Source organism: Apodemus sylvaticus, chromosome 2 (assembly GCF_947179515.1).
Source record: "Apodemus sylvaticus chromosome 2, mApoSyl1.1, whole genome shotgun sequence".
Taxonomy (NCBI): domain Eukaryota; kingdom Metazoa; phylum Chordata; class Mammalia; order Rodentia; family Muridae; genus Apodemus; species Apodemus sylvaticus.
This window is the reverse complement of record NC_067473.1, coordinates 5,322,908-5,340,489: the sequence shown is the minus strand read 5'-3', so window position 1 is coordinate 5,340,489 and position 17,582 is coordinate 5,322,908. Positions and strand designations below refer to the sequence as shown.

The window sequence follows — 17,582 nt, the reverse complement described above, 5'->3', positions numbered from 1 at the left end:
CCGGAAAAGAGACGCAGACCTGTGGGTCCTCAGCCTTTAAATAGGAGAGGGTCTCCAGGGGAACTTCAGAAGCAAGCGTAAGACTAAAAGTCAATGACTCATTTGTATCAAAACTAAGAAGCTCTGTTTTATCAACCAAGCAGAGAGCAAGAAGGAAAGGTTTTCACAACTTGAACAAGGAATTGACATCCAGAATGCATACTGTACTCATTTGTATTTCTACAGTACACAAGCAACCCCTGGAAAGTCACAGGATCAAAAGAGAGCAGTCGCACAGGAAGATAAGCCCTTCCTTAGCTTATCTCATGCCACTGGCAGGAAAGAAAGCTCACGTGGCTATCAAACCTGAAAGAGATGCTCTGACTTACAACGCATCAGGGAAACGCAAGCTGAAGCAGCCCACAAGACTGGAGAACATTAGGAAGGGAGCCGATGCCATGCATGGCAAAGGCAGGAGATCCTGAGAGGCTCCGCTCAGGAGACAGTCTACAGGTGCACAGTAGGGCAGCAGTTAGCTAAGAGCCCCACCTCCTGTGATCCAGCAATTTCACTTCCAGGTTATGCAGGCCACAGACACTCTCACAGGAGGCTGCAAAGGCCTGGGTCAGGTAATATTCAATGTGGCATTATCTCTGGTGACAGAGAGGTGGAGTGTATCTGGAGTCCTTCACTGGAGCAGAAGCAAGTAAACCAGGTAGATACATGCTCCAGGATGGGAAAGCACAGCCTGGGTACTCACTGGGAGCCAACCCACCTGCCCATACAGTCACGCTCCTGTGGATGCCAGGATACAATACACAGCACAATACCATTTGCATACATTAAATCCATATGCATCCATCCAGGCAAAATACACATTTGCAAGAACATATGTGAAAAGCATATTCATGGGGAGTGCATTTGAGTGGCTGCCCATAAGGAGTGCACAGAACTGAGATGGGAAATCAAGAGAAAAGGCAGACAAGAAAATGAGAGAGAAACAATAGCGTTAAGTATCAGGGCCTCGCTGACTTGAGGGGCAGAGCCAATAGGAACCTGGAGAGGGAGAAAAAAGACAGCATAGGGCAGACAACCTTTCTCCCTGCAGTCTGAACTGGGACCATGGGGTACTGCCTGCTGAGTGGTAATCAGGCGGCCCCCTGCATGGCATGCTACTGTGTTGGCACTTGTTTGGAGAATGCCCTCCACCCACCTCGCAGGGGACAAGCGATCTGATCCACTTCAGAAACGAGCGCCACTGAAGCCTTCAGATTCCAGTGAGACCCAGGCTTCCCGTCCTGAGCTCACCATACCCCCAAAGTAGAGTTTACGCAAGGCAGCCTATACAGGGTTCTAGGAAAGAGATAACTGAGCCCGAGGTCCAGTTTGGGTCCCCACCTGCTAGATGTGTCCCTTAGCCTACACAAGCAAGAGCTTCCCTTCCAGAAAATGACTAAGAAATTTTATCCACAAGAGGCTACAAGGACCAGCATTTGCAATGTAAAGTCAAGTCACCTGAGTCGTACGTGCTACAGTGCTACCAGGAGCTAGCTTCCAGCTCCCAGCCGGCTTTGCCAAAGCTCTGTTCCCTCTCAGGCCTCCCCTCATTCCCTCTGAGTGAAGAGGCTATGGGGCCTCCCACACTCAGCAGAGCGGGAGGGCACGGAGCTACTCCTCTGGCCTTCCACCCCCTCTCCCGCCCCTAGCATCCTATCACCCCAAGGTTTCCACACAATGGGACACTAAGGCCCAGAGATAAGAAATGATTTTCCCAAGGCCTCCCAGTCCATAATCAAGTTAGAAACCACCCACTGGTCATCTAATGCCAAGAATAAGGCTTCAGCCACACAGTACTGCCCCGCTTATCCATTCATTTAGCAAAAACATGCAAATATTGAGCTCCGACAACCTACTAAGCATGTAGATACAAAAAACAAAAACAAAAGACAAAAAAACCAAAACCACGCCACTCAGCCTACTGGGATGATGAGGCCTGCAAACTCATCCAAACCGAGGCAGGTACAGGTAAAGGCGGAGTGCTGCCCATCCTGCTGGGTACTGCCAGGCCAACTGACAAATGCCCAACACAGAATACAGCCTAGAGACCTTCATGGACAGCGAGGGCGGTCAGCCGCCACCAGGACCCTCCTGAGCTGGAACTTAGCCGAGTATCCCTCTGGCTCCTCTCTGACTGTACCTCAGATCTCCTGCATGTCACAGAGTCGCGTCTCATCCTCTCAGCCACAGGGGCCAGGTACCTCTGCGCTCTCGCCTGTACACAGGTGGGCGGCAGGTTCTAGAGGGGAAGGCCAATCTCTGGCGAGTGAATGTTCTCTAGGGTCAGAGGTTGGCACCCCAGGAAGGCTAAGAAGGAAAGGGCTGCCTCGGAACTCTCAGATCTCACTGCACAGGAAGCCATCCCAGCTTACCCACCTCCCACCACGGAGCGAGCCCTCCTGTTGTTCCAGTCCCCCTCCCCAGAGCCCAAAGCCACTGTCAACTCTGCTTCCACCGACAGCTCTGCACAAATATTTACATAGTTCCTCTGGGGCTTCGGAGACACCACACACAGGAGCAGGAGGCACCCTCCAGAAACTGTCCAGGCCCAGGGCCTCTGAGGAAACAGCACCTCTCTATCCTCATGGACAGGAAGCCTTCAGCAGCCCAGGGCAGCCCACCACAGGGAAGCTAGGAGAAAAGCGCTTAGCAGAGACAGAGAGACAGACAGACAGCTGGAGGAAGGCCCTGCCAGAAGCTACCACCTGCCCCAGGCTCCAGACTATACCAGATCCTGACCAGAAAAACAGGGATGTCTGTGCTCCCAGAAAGGAACACACCTTTAATTTTAGCAAGGCCAGCCTGGTCTAGAGTTAAAAGGAGGCTGAGGGATAAGCACTCCAATGCTTTGGCCACATGGAAAAGCTCTAAGTTTAAGGCCTTGGTTTCTTTTAGGAAGGCTGCTTCCCATGAACAGAGCACAGAAACAGCTAGGCACTGACCTCTGACCTCTGCCTTTCCCCTCAAAACCTCCCCCTTCAGAGAAAGCATCTTTTCACCTACTCAGAGGACACATGACTGGGAGGTAGGGGTGGGGAGGTGTCTGATTGGAGAGAGTCACAGCAGGGGCAGAGCAGGACCTCTGACCTAAGTGAACAGGGAAGGCAGAGAAGAGAGAAGACCAGAACAATGGCCTGGGTTGTAAAGGGCAATGGCATGCCCAGAGGTTGGGGGCTGGTACCACCAGGGCCAGCCTGGGCACCTGGAAGATCCGGGTGTGAGTCAGGGTCCAGCACACTGGGGAGCTGGCCCGGACTGAAGGTCCCAACCCATCCCCCCAAGCCACAGCATCAGCTGTAGCAGTGGGGACCCTCTGACCTTGTTGCCATAGCAACTGGACTACAGCTGGAGTGGAGAAGCCAATAGATTCTTCTCTAGAGACAACCCCATCTCCACCCACACACAGGCTCCTGGGGACGCGGGGACAGAGAGACAGGGCCAGGACAGTCGGAGGTATGGTAAGACAGATAAAGCCTTTGAGACAAAGGCCTGGGGCGTGGGGTGAGTAAACAGTATATGGGAGACATAAAAAAGTAAAAATTTGGTTCCAGGATGCTGAAGGATCAGAAGACACAGACAAAAGGAGAAGGAGGCAAAAATGGAAGGGACAGAAGCAGGCAGGCAGGTCTGAGACAAAGGCAGGGAGGCCTGAGAGTAGGGAGGAAGAGCTGTCAAGAGGAGGGGGCACAGCAGGCAGGCAGAGCACAGCAGGCTGGAGGGGGAGCAGCAGGGGGGTGGGAACAAAGAGCAAAGACAATAGAAGGGCCAGGGCGAGGAAGAGCTCCTCCTCCACACACACACCCCACCCGGGCAGCTAGGGCAAGGTGTGGACCCAGCCAGCACCTGCTGTCTGCGGTGCCTCCACAGAAATGTCACATCCTGCCAGACCTGCACTACAGGTCTGCTGTTCACAATTCCATTCTGATCCCGGGCCTGTCTCAAGGGGCATCAGCATCTGGCCAGTGAACTGGGCACACTATGTCTCCTCCTCCACCCACATGCCCCAGTCTAGCTACCCCACCTCCCAGCAGCCCCAGCAACTAAATAATGGGGCTGTCTGGCTCCAGACCCTGAGACTGCACAGAGCTGAGTTAGAGGCTCCGACACAGCACAGCTGTCCCGAGAGGCGTCTGCCAGCAAAAGGCCCCTCCTTCTCCCCAGCCCAGCTTCCTCCCTGGAGTTACAGCCCAAGGACCTACTCCCCAGGGCTGGCCCAGGCAGACACCCTAGAAAAGGTTTAGACAAAAAACAGGAGATTGGCATTAGCACATTTCTTCTCTGAATCTGTGTTCCACACGTCAACACACACACACAGACAACCCAGGTCAGGTGACAAAGATGACATGAGGAACTTTTTGTCACAAGGCAAGGGACAGAGAGGTTCAAGAATCTGTCTTCTCCATTGCCCTCAGCCTAGAATGCCAAGGTAAGTGGGGCCCCAGGCAGCTGAGGTCCTAGGCCAACCTGTTGACCACTAGGAGTTATCTGAACCCCATGGAAACTAGGTGAGAAGAAGGTGCAGGAGCCGGCAGCCAGCATAAGGTTTCCTAGGCCATGGCCCCATTTGGAGTAGTAACCTGGAGAAGGCACCACGTTTAGGCTTGCACGGGGACCTGGATCGCAGGCCCATTCCCTCCACAGATAACAGCACCGCCGCCTGCTACCCAAATGGCTAGGTCAGGTGGCCCTTGAAATTCCCCAGGTTCCACAACACGGCCTTTTCAGAACTCTCCCGAAGGAGGTAGCATGAGCCAAAAAGACCCACACTATTTGAGAAGGCTCCACCCTTGCTACTGCCAAAGCCAAAATCAGTCCAACCTCTCTGATGCCAAATCCACAAACACAAACAGTATCCACCATGAGACTGGAGTGTACTCATGATGGGAAGACCCTGCACGTAAGCATTTTCTCAGACATTCAGCCCCTGTGAACCGAGTGATGCAGGGTTATCATCTCAGCTACTTCGGAGGCTGGAAAAGTTCAAGACCCACCTAGGTTATGGGGTAAATTCAAGGCCAACCTGGACAACTTAGTGAGCTACTGTCTCAAAACAAATAAACTTAGGTCCAGATGCAGTGGCGCACGCCTGGAATCCCAGCACTTAGAGCACAGACGCTGGTAGATCACATCAGAGTCAAAGCAAGCTACAGCCACATAGTGTGAGACCCTGCCAAAAAATAATAATAATAAATGAGAGAGGAGAGGGAGAGGGAGAGGGAGAGGGAGAGGGAGAGGGAGAGGGAGAGAGAGAGAGGGAGGGAGAGAGTGCACAAGCACAGGCTCAGCAAGTAAAGGTGTAAAGGTGTTTCCCATACACACCTGATCCCCAGAACTCCTGTAAAGATTGAAGGAGAAACCCAACTCCATAAATTGTCCTCTGACCTCAACACACACACACACACACACACACACACACACACGGTAGCACTCACTCCCATCACACACAGCCCTGGCCTTGATCTCCAGTTCTGAAGAAGGAAAAAGGAATCCCAGCAGCCCAAGTTCCCAAGCAAGCACTGAAACAAAATTGTGGAAATCAACCGATTTGGCTGGTGGAAGATTCGGAACACATCTGACCCCAGTAGTTATGTGTACACATGCACATATAAACTTGTGGTTTGTAAATTTAAATTTGTATTTGTGGGAAGCACAGACAGACTCCTTAGTTCTCTGGTGTCCTTGTTAATGCATGACACAGAGCAGGACAGCAGGGCATGGCTCTGGTCAGACAGACATGAACTCCCCTCCAAGCATTGATGCTTTCAATCAATGTGGTTCTCTAAGCTTTAGTTTCATCATCCTTAGGAGATAAAGGGCAGTATTGAGAGGTCCAAAAACCCTGGGAATAAAATATCAATTTCCCAGGAAGCAAACTGGGCTCCTCAGAGGAAGCCAACAATGGGGTCATTGATCAGTGACAACCCTGACTAGGGAGGATAAGTCAGAAACTGAGTCATCTCCTGGGACACCTGGCTAGAGAAGATAACAAGGCCACAACTGAGCTGGTTTCTGAGATTCTTCAAGGTTTCAACAAATCTAGAGAAACTAACATAACAGCCAATCAAAATTGTACTAACCACTGATTTGGCCCTAGCAATCATATTAGAGGTAACCTAACCCTTTAGAAAATTCCCTTAGCCTTGCATAAAAGGGGGCTTACGAGCCCCTCGAATCTTCAATATTTTGGTGACAGTTGACCCCACATGCTGGATGTTCTGCAGAATAAACGCTCTTTGCTTTTGCATACTATCTGAGTCTGGGGTCTTTCCAGACTCGATGTTGTTGACCCTAACAACGGGGATGCTGTGAGGATTACACAAGGACACACAGCCCAATGAGCTTCCCACCCCTTTCTCCCCTACTTGCTAGCAAATCAGAACTGCAATTTGTGCAGTCAAACTCTCTCTCTCTCCTCCCTCCCTCCCTCTCTCTCTCTTTTACTTTTTTTAAAATTTATTTATTTTTGGTTTTTCGAGACAGGGTTTCTCTGTATATCCCTGGCTGTCCTGGAACTCATTCTGTAGACCAGGCTAGCTTTGAACTCAGAAATCCTCCTGCCTCTGCCTCCCAAGTGCTGAGATTAAAGGCCTGTGCCACCACTGCCCAGCTTGCAAACAAACTCTCTAGCAAAGAGCTACTAGTCGTGCATACCCTCCGAGTGTTCTCCAGGAAGCTTATGAAATACTCATTGATGAATATTCTGGACCCCCTTCTGAGCCCACCACCCCATCATTTCACTGACCTCCCAGAGCAGAGCCCACCCAGCTGCACAGGCCTAGTGAGAGAACAGCTCCACCCACCAGTGTGTTTATCCGCTCTCCACTTTGCTCTCCGGAAGCTCAGAGCAGCTGGCTTGGGAGGTGGTGGCTGAGCAGAGACACCTGGCAAGGAGGGAGTTGAGGGGAGGAGCAGGGTGTTTTGCAGACCAGACAAAGGTAACTGAGGTTGTGGGAAGAGGTGTCGTCAAACTCAGAGAGAGGAAGGCAAAAGATGGCAGCAGATACAATTCTTCTGCCCCGCGCTCCATTTCTTCCAGAAAGTCACCTGGCTCAGGCTGCCATTCAGGTAGCTAGAATCCTGTGGCTAAGAGCCAGCGCCGGCCCCCATCTCGCCCTATTACCACCATCCACGCACGCACCTACCATCCCAGCTTAAACAAATGTCAGCCTACCAAGCTCAATATAATGGCACCCGCCAAGGAGTAAAGGGAGAGGTGCCAGGCTCCCTTAGCCTTAGTACCTCCAAGGCCATCCGGAACGCCCACCCACCAGAGTTGAGACTAAGGCCACACCCACTCCCAGACATTGGGCCACGCACACGCCTGGGGGGTCCCGCCCCCAAGGGACCCGCGACGTTCGCCAGCCTCCAGCAACGACAGATCCCACCCCCCTGCCCGCCCCTCCCCACTGCTCCCCCCCCCACCCCGCATCCACGCTCATTCTCTCGAAGCCCGGCCCCTAACCGCAGCCACGCCCCGGCCCCGCCTACCATCTTTCCGGTAGAAGGCAATCTCCACTTTGCGCTCCTCCGCGCCCAGCAGGGCCTGCGCGATCTGCGCGGCGGCGCGGCGCTGCGTGCGCGGCCCATGCAGGAAATCGCAGGTGCAGGGCCGCTGCATCACCTCGGCCCGCGAGTAGCCGCACAGTTCGCAGAAGCCGTCGTTGCAGTAGATGACAGCACAGTTCTCTACGCGGGCGTTAGCGATGATGAACTTGCGGCCTGGGGGGGGGGGGGGGGGCGGGGATGAAGGCGCACGTGAGCGGGGACACTTGTTTTGGGAGCTCCCGGCCCTTCCCCACATTCGCTCGCCACACACTACCGTCCGACACTCCCCCGCACCAGGGAGGGGTGCCCAACACCTGCTGAACGCATCTGTGCAGTGACACAGGTGCCTCCACCGGGCGCGGCCTCGCGACACACCCCCTACAGCCCCGGGCCCGCCGGCTGGCTGCGTGGCTTTCCCCGGGCAGAGAGCCAGCGGCCAAGGCCGGCCTGGGCGGGTGTCAGCAACGCGTGTCAGCAGCCGCGGCGGAGGGATAAACACAGCCTGGAAAGGGAGCCTGGGAAGGGAGCCTGGGAAGGACTGGAGATGGCGGCCAGCCTCCCCTTTGCACCAACTCCTTTGGCTTCTTCCTCTTGATAAGGAACTCTTCCTAGAAAATCAGTCCCTCAAATACCGTTAGACTCCCTCCCTCCGGTCAGGGCCTGCTATGACTTCGCATCCTCTCCACAGACAGTCAGAAGCTTAGGCGGAGGTAAACCAGAGGATGAGGGAGCGAACTTACAGACTGGACAACCCTGCAAGGAAGCTGTTAGTGTAGTCATTTTATGGTTCAAGAGAAATTCATCTCAATGCCCCAGTCTGGCAGCTCATTTACAGTGAATCCAGCTTTTGAATCTCATCTGGCAGAAGGACAGCTGGGGGTCACAGGCACAAGTCCAAGGTCGTCAGAGCAAGGGAAACTACCTGCAGTTCACACCCCGGAACTCCCTAGAGTCCAGAGACCGGCCCGAGACGCTGGCCCACTTGTGGAAACCAAACCTGGGGAAGATTATGTCCTCTAGGGATGTGAAGCCATCCTCTGTGACCCCATCAAAGGGAGTTCAACAGACCCACTTCACATAGACTGGCTGGTCCACTCCACACCTGAGCTAAAGGCCAGGCAGGTGGATGAACATCAAGTCAGGGCACCCTCGGGGCACCTCAGAAACTCAGTCCATTTTGAGGTTGAACCTGTCTCCTTCCCTCCTCACTATGCAGTCTTCAGGCTGCAGCCCTGCACAGTCCTGCAAACCCCAGGTGGCTGGCTGCAGCAGGGTTCCCTGCAGCAAGGCCAGGCTGCCAGCTTCCGGCCTCCCGACTTCAGCCATCTTGCCCCTGCCCTCCAAGAAGTTACTTTTGAGAGCTGGGTCATCTTTAGGTCAGCTCCCAAGGCCTTTTGGAACTCCCAAGCAAGCATCAACCCCAGGTCAGAGCTTCTTGGCCTATGCAAAGACCTTCTAACTCTGCCTCCACCCCACTCAGCCTAAGGCAAGCCAGAGTACCACCCACCCGCAGGAGAAAGGTGACCTCCTCTCCCCACTCCCAGACTAGGAGAACAGAGCAAGTTCCTCTGAAGGCAAGCCCCACTCTACCCCACCCCTTGTCTGAAGCCCTAGAATACAGATCCTGACGAGACCTCAAAAGCCCTATAGTTTATCACCTTGTTCACAAATGTGGAAACTGAGGCTTAGAGTAGGAAGAGTCACTCAAGGTCATCTGGCAGTCAGTGGCAAAGGTGGAGCCTTAAGCCAAGCCTTTAGGACCCAGTCCAAGATCTTCTCAGATTCTGCCCCTGCCTACCTAACTGGTAGGAAAAGAAAGCCCGAGGGCCTGCCCCCTGCCCCAGGCCTACACCACCCCCTCAGGATCATCCTGTTCTCTGTCTAGGGACAATGCTGCCCATTTAACTGACCCCTCCCTCCCAACACAGTAGAGCACACGTTGTCCTGTGTGCACAGGGTCATGGGCAAGGAATGTCACTCTCCCGCTCCAGGGGCCCTTTGTAGTCACACCCTCTGAGGCACATGCAGCCTTGAGGACAGGCACACCAACACATTCACCTAGCCTAGGACACATTTCTGGAAGTCTCCCTTGCCAAGTCAGAATAAGGGGAGCTGTCATCACCCCAACCCAATGGGGTTTGGGGTACCATTCACAGCAGGAAAGCCCACCACACTGGAGGTCCACAGCCAGCCTGTTAGCCCCAAGGCCAGCTTCAGGTACACAGCAGCCTCTCAGCACCCGGCCCACAGTCTTGGGGACTTGCTGGAGTCGCCTCTCCACTGCCCATGCAGACTCAAATTCATGAGTGACACAGGGATTTGCCCATATACTTGTCACACGCTCAAGAGCAGATTTGGTCCACTGATCCGACACCCTTTGCTTCAGTCTGTCACATACAACACAGCCAAGACTGGACCGTGCAGTGTACTTTTAGGGACCAACAGCTTGGGTCATAATATACAGACTTACGGCAGCACACACACAATCCCATCAGCTCCAGGCATTCAGAGTTGGAAACACCTACATATCTCATCCCACCTCCCTTTCCTGCACATTTCAGGTGTCACACACACTCTCTGACCCCTGGCTGCAATACTAGGCCCCTTGGTCCCATGCTACTGATCCCCCTGGCACCAAGCCTTGTCCCCCCTCGGCTCCTGGCATAAGTCTCAGGGCCCACCAGCCCTACTGACTCACATTTTGCACTGCACACGGCCCGGGCACGCCCCCCATCCACACTCAGCAGGACTGGACCCACCCCCCAAGCCCCCTCCCCGCCTTGCCCCCTCCCCCACTCACTCTGGCCCTCAAACTTGCGGATGATGGTGTCGAGGAAGGTGTTCTGCGGCGCGACGTGGCCCCTCCGCACCGGCATCCTGAGCCCATGGGCGGGCCGGGCGGGCCCCCACCCACCCCGGCCCGGCCCGGCCCAGCACTAGGCTTCGGGTGGCCTGGCCGGGCCGTGGTCTCCGCACCCCGCGGCCAAGCTGAGTGCGGGCGGGGCCGGAACTGGACTGAGGGCGCGGGATCCCCGCTCCGCTTAGCGGCTGCCGGCTCCGGACCCTGGGCCGGGCCTGAAGCTGCTGGAGCTGCGGCGCCGGCACACCTGTCTGTCGCCCCGGGCTGGTGGTGCCACGGGCCCCGCTGCACCTCGTCCCCGCACCGCGCCGCGCTCCGCCCGCTCGAGCGCCGGGCTCCGGGCTCACGCCTGCGAGCCTTCGCCGCACCGACAGCCGCTCCAGCGCCCGCGGCTCGGGCAGCGCCTGCGGCTCGGTCCGGAGGCTGAAGGGTTAATGCGGCGCGCGCCCCTCCGACTCCGGCCCCCGCCTCCCGGCCCCCTCCTGTCGCCGCGCGCCGGCAGCGCCGCCCTCTCCCCGCCACCCCGAGCGCCCGCCCTTCTCATTGGCTGAGCCGGGCGAGCGCTCCCCGGGTCCCAACCCCTCGCTCCGCCGGCGAGCCCCCGGGACTCGCGCTCCGCAGGGAGGGGGAAGGGACCTTTAAGTAGGGGAATGGTGAGGACAGGTGCGACTGTCGGTTTGGAGGTGACCGGGGAGAGGGGCTTAGAGATACCGCCCCCTCCCAGACTCAGGACTGGGAAACCCGGTTTGATGGGACAGGACCAACCCTTTATCCCCTGCTTCCCGACTGAGAGAGCCTAGGACAGGCTGAGTGGCACAGCTTGCTGTCAGAATGTGCACTGGGTGACCGGGTCGAGTGAGGCCTAGGCTCTGAGCTGAGCCGCCCCAGGACCCGGGGAGAGCCAGGGAATGGGAAGAACAGAGAATGTGGAAGCTGTGAAATTCGGAGACAGGGGTGGGCGAGCCGTAAGAGAGGCACGCCTCCCCTGTCTCCAGGGGGTTATAACCTCTCGGGTTATCCGAATCTCTTCAAGGATGACCCGCACAGAGAGACCGCCGACAGGAGTTGCGGCCTTTTAGCCGTGAGAGCAAAGGAAGGTCCTTCCTTGAGTGCGAGGTCCCAGCCAGGGGATCCCCGTGTGCTAGAGGCCTTCCCTCCTGCTGCAGTGCAGGACCGACCTCACAGACCCAATCGGAGGGCTTGGGGCCCTGGGCGGCCCGGGCGGCCCAGCCCCTCGGAACACCCTGGCCTAGCCTCAGGCCCCTCCCTGCCAGCTGGCTCGCTGCAGCTGCAGCTCCCTTATTTAGGCAAGGAGGTCTGAGGATGCTCAAGGGCAGGCCGGGTGTCCACCAGCCGCCTGCCCACTGCCTGCCCACCGCCTGTGGGGGCCTGAGTAGGGGGCTTCGGCCTGCCGAGGTGTCCTTGATTGGAGCAGCTCAGCACCGCCTGGGGCAGGGCAAGGCCGAGACGCGAGTGTTGACAGCTGAGCAGGCCTGCTGTGGGGAGGAGCCGGCAGCTGGAGTCGAGGCGGCCTTGAATCCCCTCCCCTGCCTGCAACCCAGATCAGAGGCCTGCTTAGATGGATGGGGCCATGTGGGGGCTCCTGAGGGCTTGCAGCTGCCTCTGTCCTTGCAGCAAGGGGCTGGGTCTTGTCACCAGCGGGAACTGTCAAGGAATTGGGGGGGGGAGGGGGCGGGGGAGGGCGACAGGCGGACAAAGGTTGAAGAAGGAAGCCGGTTGCAAAGAGGGAGGCCGGATGCAAGAAATGTCGCCATGAGACCACCCCAGCCCGACTCTCACCTTCACTCCAGGAGCAAAAACCTGAAAACACTCAGGCCAAACAGGGCCACTGGCCAGGAGATGACACTCTTCTTTGTTTGCTAGTGGGTGGGCAGTGACTCAGGGAGGCAGCCGGTGGGAGAGAAGGAGGTGGTTCCACCAGCTGATGCTAAAAGTGGCCAGAGACTCCTGCACAGTCATCCCTCAGACCCTGTCGACCAACCGTGGCTTCCTCACACACACAGGATGCCCAGGGCCTTCCCCAACTCGTAGCTTGGCCTGAGAGGCATCAGCGCATCTGGGTTCATGACTGGTCTGGCTCTTACCCCCCACACCTGGCCTGTGTGAGTGGGGAGTCCTCCTTTCCAAGCCCGGGGGCTGAAAGTGAGAGAAACGGAGAGTGGCATGGAAAGCGAGAGCCAAAGGAAGAAGCCTCTGGGCCCCTCTAGACTGAGGCTTCAGGAAAGACGGGTCTCCAAAAGAGGGGACTCCTCATCTGACCGGCCAGCAGTCCTTACCACAGGGAGCCACTTACTGAGGAAGCCTTTTAGTCTTATTATCCCAGAGGGAACACAAGGCCACTGAGGCCCTTTATCAGGCCAGTGAAAGGGGAAACCAGATACAGAGTAACTCTCCTAAGAGAGCTGCCTTCTTCCTCAGGCTAAAGAAAGCCAAGTGAATTCTCTCTCTCTCTCTCTCTCTCTCTCTCTCTCTCCCACACACACACACACAGACACACAAAACCACTACCACCAGCAGCAGAAGCAGCACCAACAAGCAACACACAGAGAAAGGTGTGTGTAGAAGCCAATAGCAGACTCTAACTCCCTAGGAAGCTCAGAGAGGTTCCTGAAGGCAGGCCTACAGACAAGCTCTCCCCAAGGCATCATTTCTGGAGTTCTAGTATCAGACACTGAGATGTCTGATACCTTATATAGAGGTCTTTCTGGTCTACCTTGCCCCAACCTTCCACTTCCAGGTGCAGACAAGCCTAATCCCCACAGCAACCACAGTCTGCCCCACCTCCCAACAGGCCCCAAGGGTCATTCCTGGGAAGAGCTCTCCCCCACCCTGCCTGTGACTGAGGGAAGGGAGAGGCTGTATTTATAGTGACACACATGTAGGCTCTACTGCGCTCCCAGAAAGAGACAGTTTGGGGAGAGAAGTCTGCAGAAAACATCCTACCCACCTGACTCTGCTCCCGCTCTGCCTGGGGGGTGAGGACGACTTCTAGAGAATAAAAGAAATGGAAGTTACCCTTGCTGGAGTCCCTAAAGGACCAGGCCAGCAGAGAGACACAGCCAAAACCAGACCCAGGAGAGTCAGTGACACTCAGCGGGGACTGGCAAGCAGTTCCCTCAAACAGACTAGAACTGATAGACAGCTGCTGGAGGATGGATGGGCGCTTGGGAACCCCAGGGGAGGGAGAGCAGCAGCATTGTCTCCATTTCAACAGCAAAGGGATTTGGGGATTCACAGGGAACCTTATCTGTACAACTGGGTTTTCAGAATAGTGGTGGTTTGGGATATGAACTGGAGTTGGAGGGAACAAGCCAGGGGCAATATGCCCCGCCCCCAGGAAGAGATCCTTAGGGCCACTGAGAGGAAGAAAAGTGAGATGGAGGGAAAGGGGGAAGTCAGTCAGCAGAAGGGGGCACACTTCAAGCACACAGAGGCTGAGCTCCTTGGCTCTGCCATGCCCCCGCCCACCCCACCCCATGGTCTTTTTCTACTGACCTGATACTTACCCTTAAAGACATACTCTCCTGAGTCCTTGGCCCAGAAAGTGGGTAAAGTGCTGGAGGCTGCGCTCAGGAGACTGTCTTCCGATTTACAGCTACCAGCCATACCAACGAGTACTCCCTGGGGACCTCCTGTGTTCCTTGTGCCAGATGCTGGGGGGCTGGGGACAGGAGGGCTGAGCCAGTGTCCCTCCTCCAGGGAGTCACAGTCTAGTGGTATCTGGGAGAGGAGGTGGGCAGACTGAACTGTAGTCTGGAGCGATGCTGTGGGATTACAAGGTGCAGGCTCATATCTACCGGAGGAGATTAAGGAGGGGAGGAGGCTTTGGTGCGGACCCTTGAAAACTGAGGTGGGCAGGGAAGACCTGTTACCGGTGGAAGGGAAATGAACCAAGGTATGGGGACTGGATCAGAGGATCAGATCTCAGGACTAAACAAGTATAGCGGGGGAAAGCATTTGCCTCGTTCTACGGTTGCTCTTTAGTCTGTACCCACCAAAAGAACTGTAGTAGCAGCAGCTAAAATGAATAGACTTACATAGCCGATAAAGGTTTGGTGAATTAATGAAACATGTAGAACAGTTCAAAGAAACTAAGATAACAGGAAATTGTACTAACTGCTGCTGCCTTATGGCCACTTTCAGAATGACGTGAGCATCTGTTCTGTTGATGGACCCACAGGTTCAGCCAGGAGCAGGTGACTGCTTCCCATACGTAAGAGTGGGACCAGAAGCCGGGCAGTGGTGGCGCACACCTGTAATCCCAGCACTCTGGGAGGCAGAGGCAGGCAGATTTCTAAGTTCGAGGCCAGCCTGGTCTACAGAGTGAGTTCCAGGACAGCCAGGATTATACAGAGAAACCCTGTCTCAAAAAAACCAAATCCAAATCCAAATCCATAAAACAAACAAACAAAAAAACCAACAACAACAAAAAAACAAAAACAAAAAAAGAGAAAGACTGGGACCAGAAGGCAGCCATGTTTGATTAGAGGTTGGCTGTCATCAGGACCTCAGATCAGGCTGAGGTCAGATATCCCATGAAGCCTTTCCACATGACTACCTGACTCCCTCACAGCCTAGCTGCTGGGTTGCAAGGATAAATGTCTCAAAGAAGGATCCAGCCAGAACTGAATGAGCTGTAAAGACTAACTTTTGAAAGTCCCACCAACAACTCCTGCCATCAGCATAGCCCATCAGTGTGAAGCCATGACCCTAATTTGACCCCGGTTCTCAATGAAAGAATGTCACTGCCGTGCGGAAGGAGGCATGTGTGGTGGGGCATATTGGCATGACCACCTTGGGAAAACAATCTGCCAATTGAAGCTACACAACAGTCCAAGAGAGACTTAGGAGAGGCCAGAGTGCTGCCAGGAAGCCTGTTTGTTGTATAACTCTAAAAGCAGCCCTAAGCCTCGCTTTCCTTACCTGCAAAATGAGACTAAACAAGGCGGTCTCTGGCAGTGAGTGGTTGCTTGATTCTTCACAACTTACAGTCCTGGATGGCTTTAAACCATCCTGCAATCCCCACTCCCAAACCACCCTTCATATCTCTCTCTCTCTCTCTCTCTCTCTCTCTCTCTCTCTCTCTCTCTCTCTCTCTCTGTTTTTTTGTATTTTTGTTTTTTGGGTTTGTTTTTTTTTTTGAGACAGGGTTTCTCTGTATAGTCCTAGCTGTCCTGGAACTCACTCTGTAGACCAGGCTGACTTCGAACTCAGAAATCCTCCTGCCTCTGCCTCCCAGAGTGCTGGGATTACAGGCGTGAGCCACCACTGCCCAGCCTTCATTTCTCTTGATAACCACCTTACAGCACCTTTGGCCTCTGCTACTCTATCCTGTGTGACCCTGAAGCCAGCGGCTACTTCACAGACAACGTCATGAACCATTTGACATAGTTGTTCCAGATTAAAAGTAAATATAGTGGGCTGGAGAGATGGCTCAGCGGTTAAGAGCACCAACTGCTCTTCTAGAAGTCCTGAGTTCAATTCCCAGCAACCGCCATCTATAATGGAATCTGATGCCCTCTTCTGGTATGTCTGAAAACAGCTACAATGTACTCATAAGTAAAATAAATCTTTTTTAAAAGTAAATATGGGGGGGGAGGGTAGATGAGAAGCCTCTAAGATTCATCACTCCCCCACACCGGCTAGGGCATATCACTATGGGGTCTACAACAAGGAAACATAGGAAATGGCTCATCTAACAAGGGATTAGATGTCACAAAGGAATTTGGTGCATCTGGCTACATACACATGAAAAGAAGCTCAAATCAGAGCGCGTTCTGCATGGGTGAGCAGCCAAGAGGACTTCCCGGGAAAGCTGGGCCCTGCCAGTTGGTAAGGATTCTCCCGGGCACACAGAAAGATGGTTAACAGATTCATAAAGCCAGATGCCATTGGGACTCAGGTGTGGGTCTTCTCACCACTTTATTCTTGGTCCAAATGAAAAACTGAAGCTGCTAGTGTGCTGTCTCTGGCTGAGAACCTGTCTGCCATCTGTCCCTCTGAATTAGGGACTGCGGCTTCCCACACACAGAATGAACCCCGAGAGGGCTCCGGAACTCAGTGGGTTGTAGAGGTAAGCTCAGATGGCCACGTGAAGGTGGGTGACTGGGCCGAAGGTGGATGGGAGCTCTCATGACAAAGAAGCTGGACTTGACTAGAGTCTGCATTGGAATGTGTTCCTTCCAGAAGATAGGTTGATTTCTGTTGTCTGCTTTGGTCTGGTCATTTGTTTGAGGGATTTTTTGCCTGGTTTGGTTGGTTTTTGAGCCAGATCTCACTGTGTTACCCACTCTAGCCTCCTGCCTCAGCCTCCCAAGTGGGTGTGCATCAAGCGCAGAGCTTTTATCATTTAAATGCCCTTTGACAAACAAATGCTACTTTGACTTTGGGCTTATGTTGAAATTACCTTAAAGGACTGAAAAATAATCAGGACTGCACCATGCTCAAGCTGCCCTGCCAGGGAAACTGTCTTAGACGAGGCTCTGAGCCCTCTTTTCAGTGCAAAGCCTCAGCTGGACTGAACTCTGCCTCTGTCCGAGGTGCTGAAAGTCCTTCCTGCCAGGCTCCGCAGGAAGGCAGAAGGGCAACCCAGGTAACCAAGAGGAGGGCCCTCTTCTGGACACTGCGAACTCAACAGCTTCCCCAAGCCATTGAAAATCCTCCAGAAACTATACAGTGGCTCCACCGGGCAGCCAATGACACAGTAAGACCTGGTTTTCCATGAGTGATGAAAAGCCCACGTCTCATACACATAGGCTGTCCTTCCTCTCGCCCACCCTAACCAACACCACAGAGCAACGTGCCTCTGCCCTGGACTTTATACACGAAATTCTCCGGATTCCACTATGGGCTGGGGGGTTGACACTTTAAGAAACATCAGAGCAGGAAGTAAACACTTTCTTATTCCAGATGTCAGGAACACAAAATTACAGATTTCCTGGAGATTATACAAATTAGTCGTAGAGCTAGGTCTCCTGGACCCAGGTCAAATGATCTGACCACCAGAACAGGGCAGGTTATGGCTTATACACCACATATATCAAGAGCTACAAAAACTAGGGAATTCAAGGAAAGGAGATGGGGTGAGAGCAGGAATATGAGCTAGAGAGATGGCCACTTC

General features: G+C 54.4%; 1 protein-coding gene across 1 annotated transcript in view; it reads right to left on the bottom strand.

Moving 5' to 3' along the window:
• Kcnh2 (potassium voltage-gated channel subfamily H member 2) overlaps positions 1-10,844 on the bottom strand; it is a 31,931-nt gene extending 21,087 nt beyond the window's left edge. The window contains exons 1-2 of the mRNA XM_052173041.1: positions 10,382-10,844; positions 7,525-7,755 (exon numbers count right to left, since the gene is read on the bottom strand). Coding sequence (XP_052029001.1) covers positions 7,525-7,755; positions 10,382-10,457 — 307 coding nt within the window. The 5' untranslated portion in view covers positions 10,458-10,844. The remainder of the gene's footprint in view (positions 1-7,524; positions 7,756-10,381) is intronic.
• Positions 10,845-17,582: the final 6,738 nt, after the last annotated feature.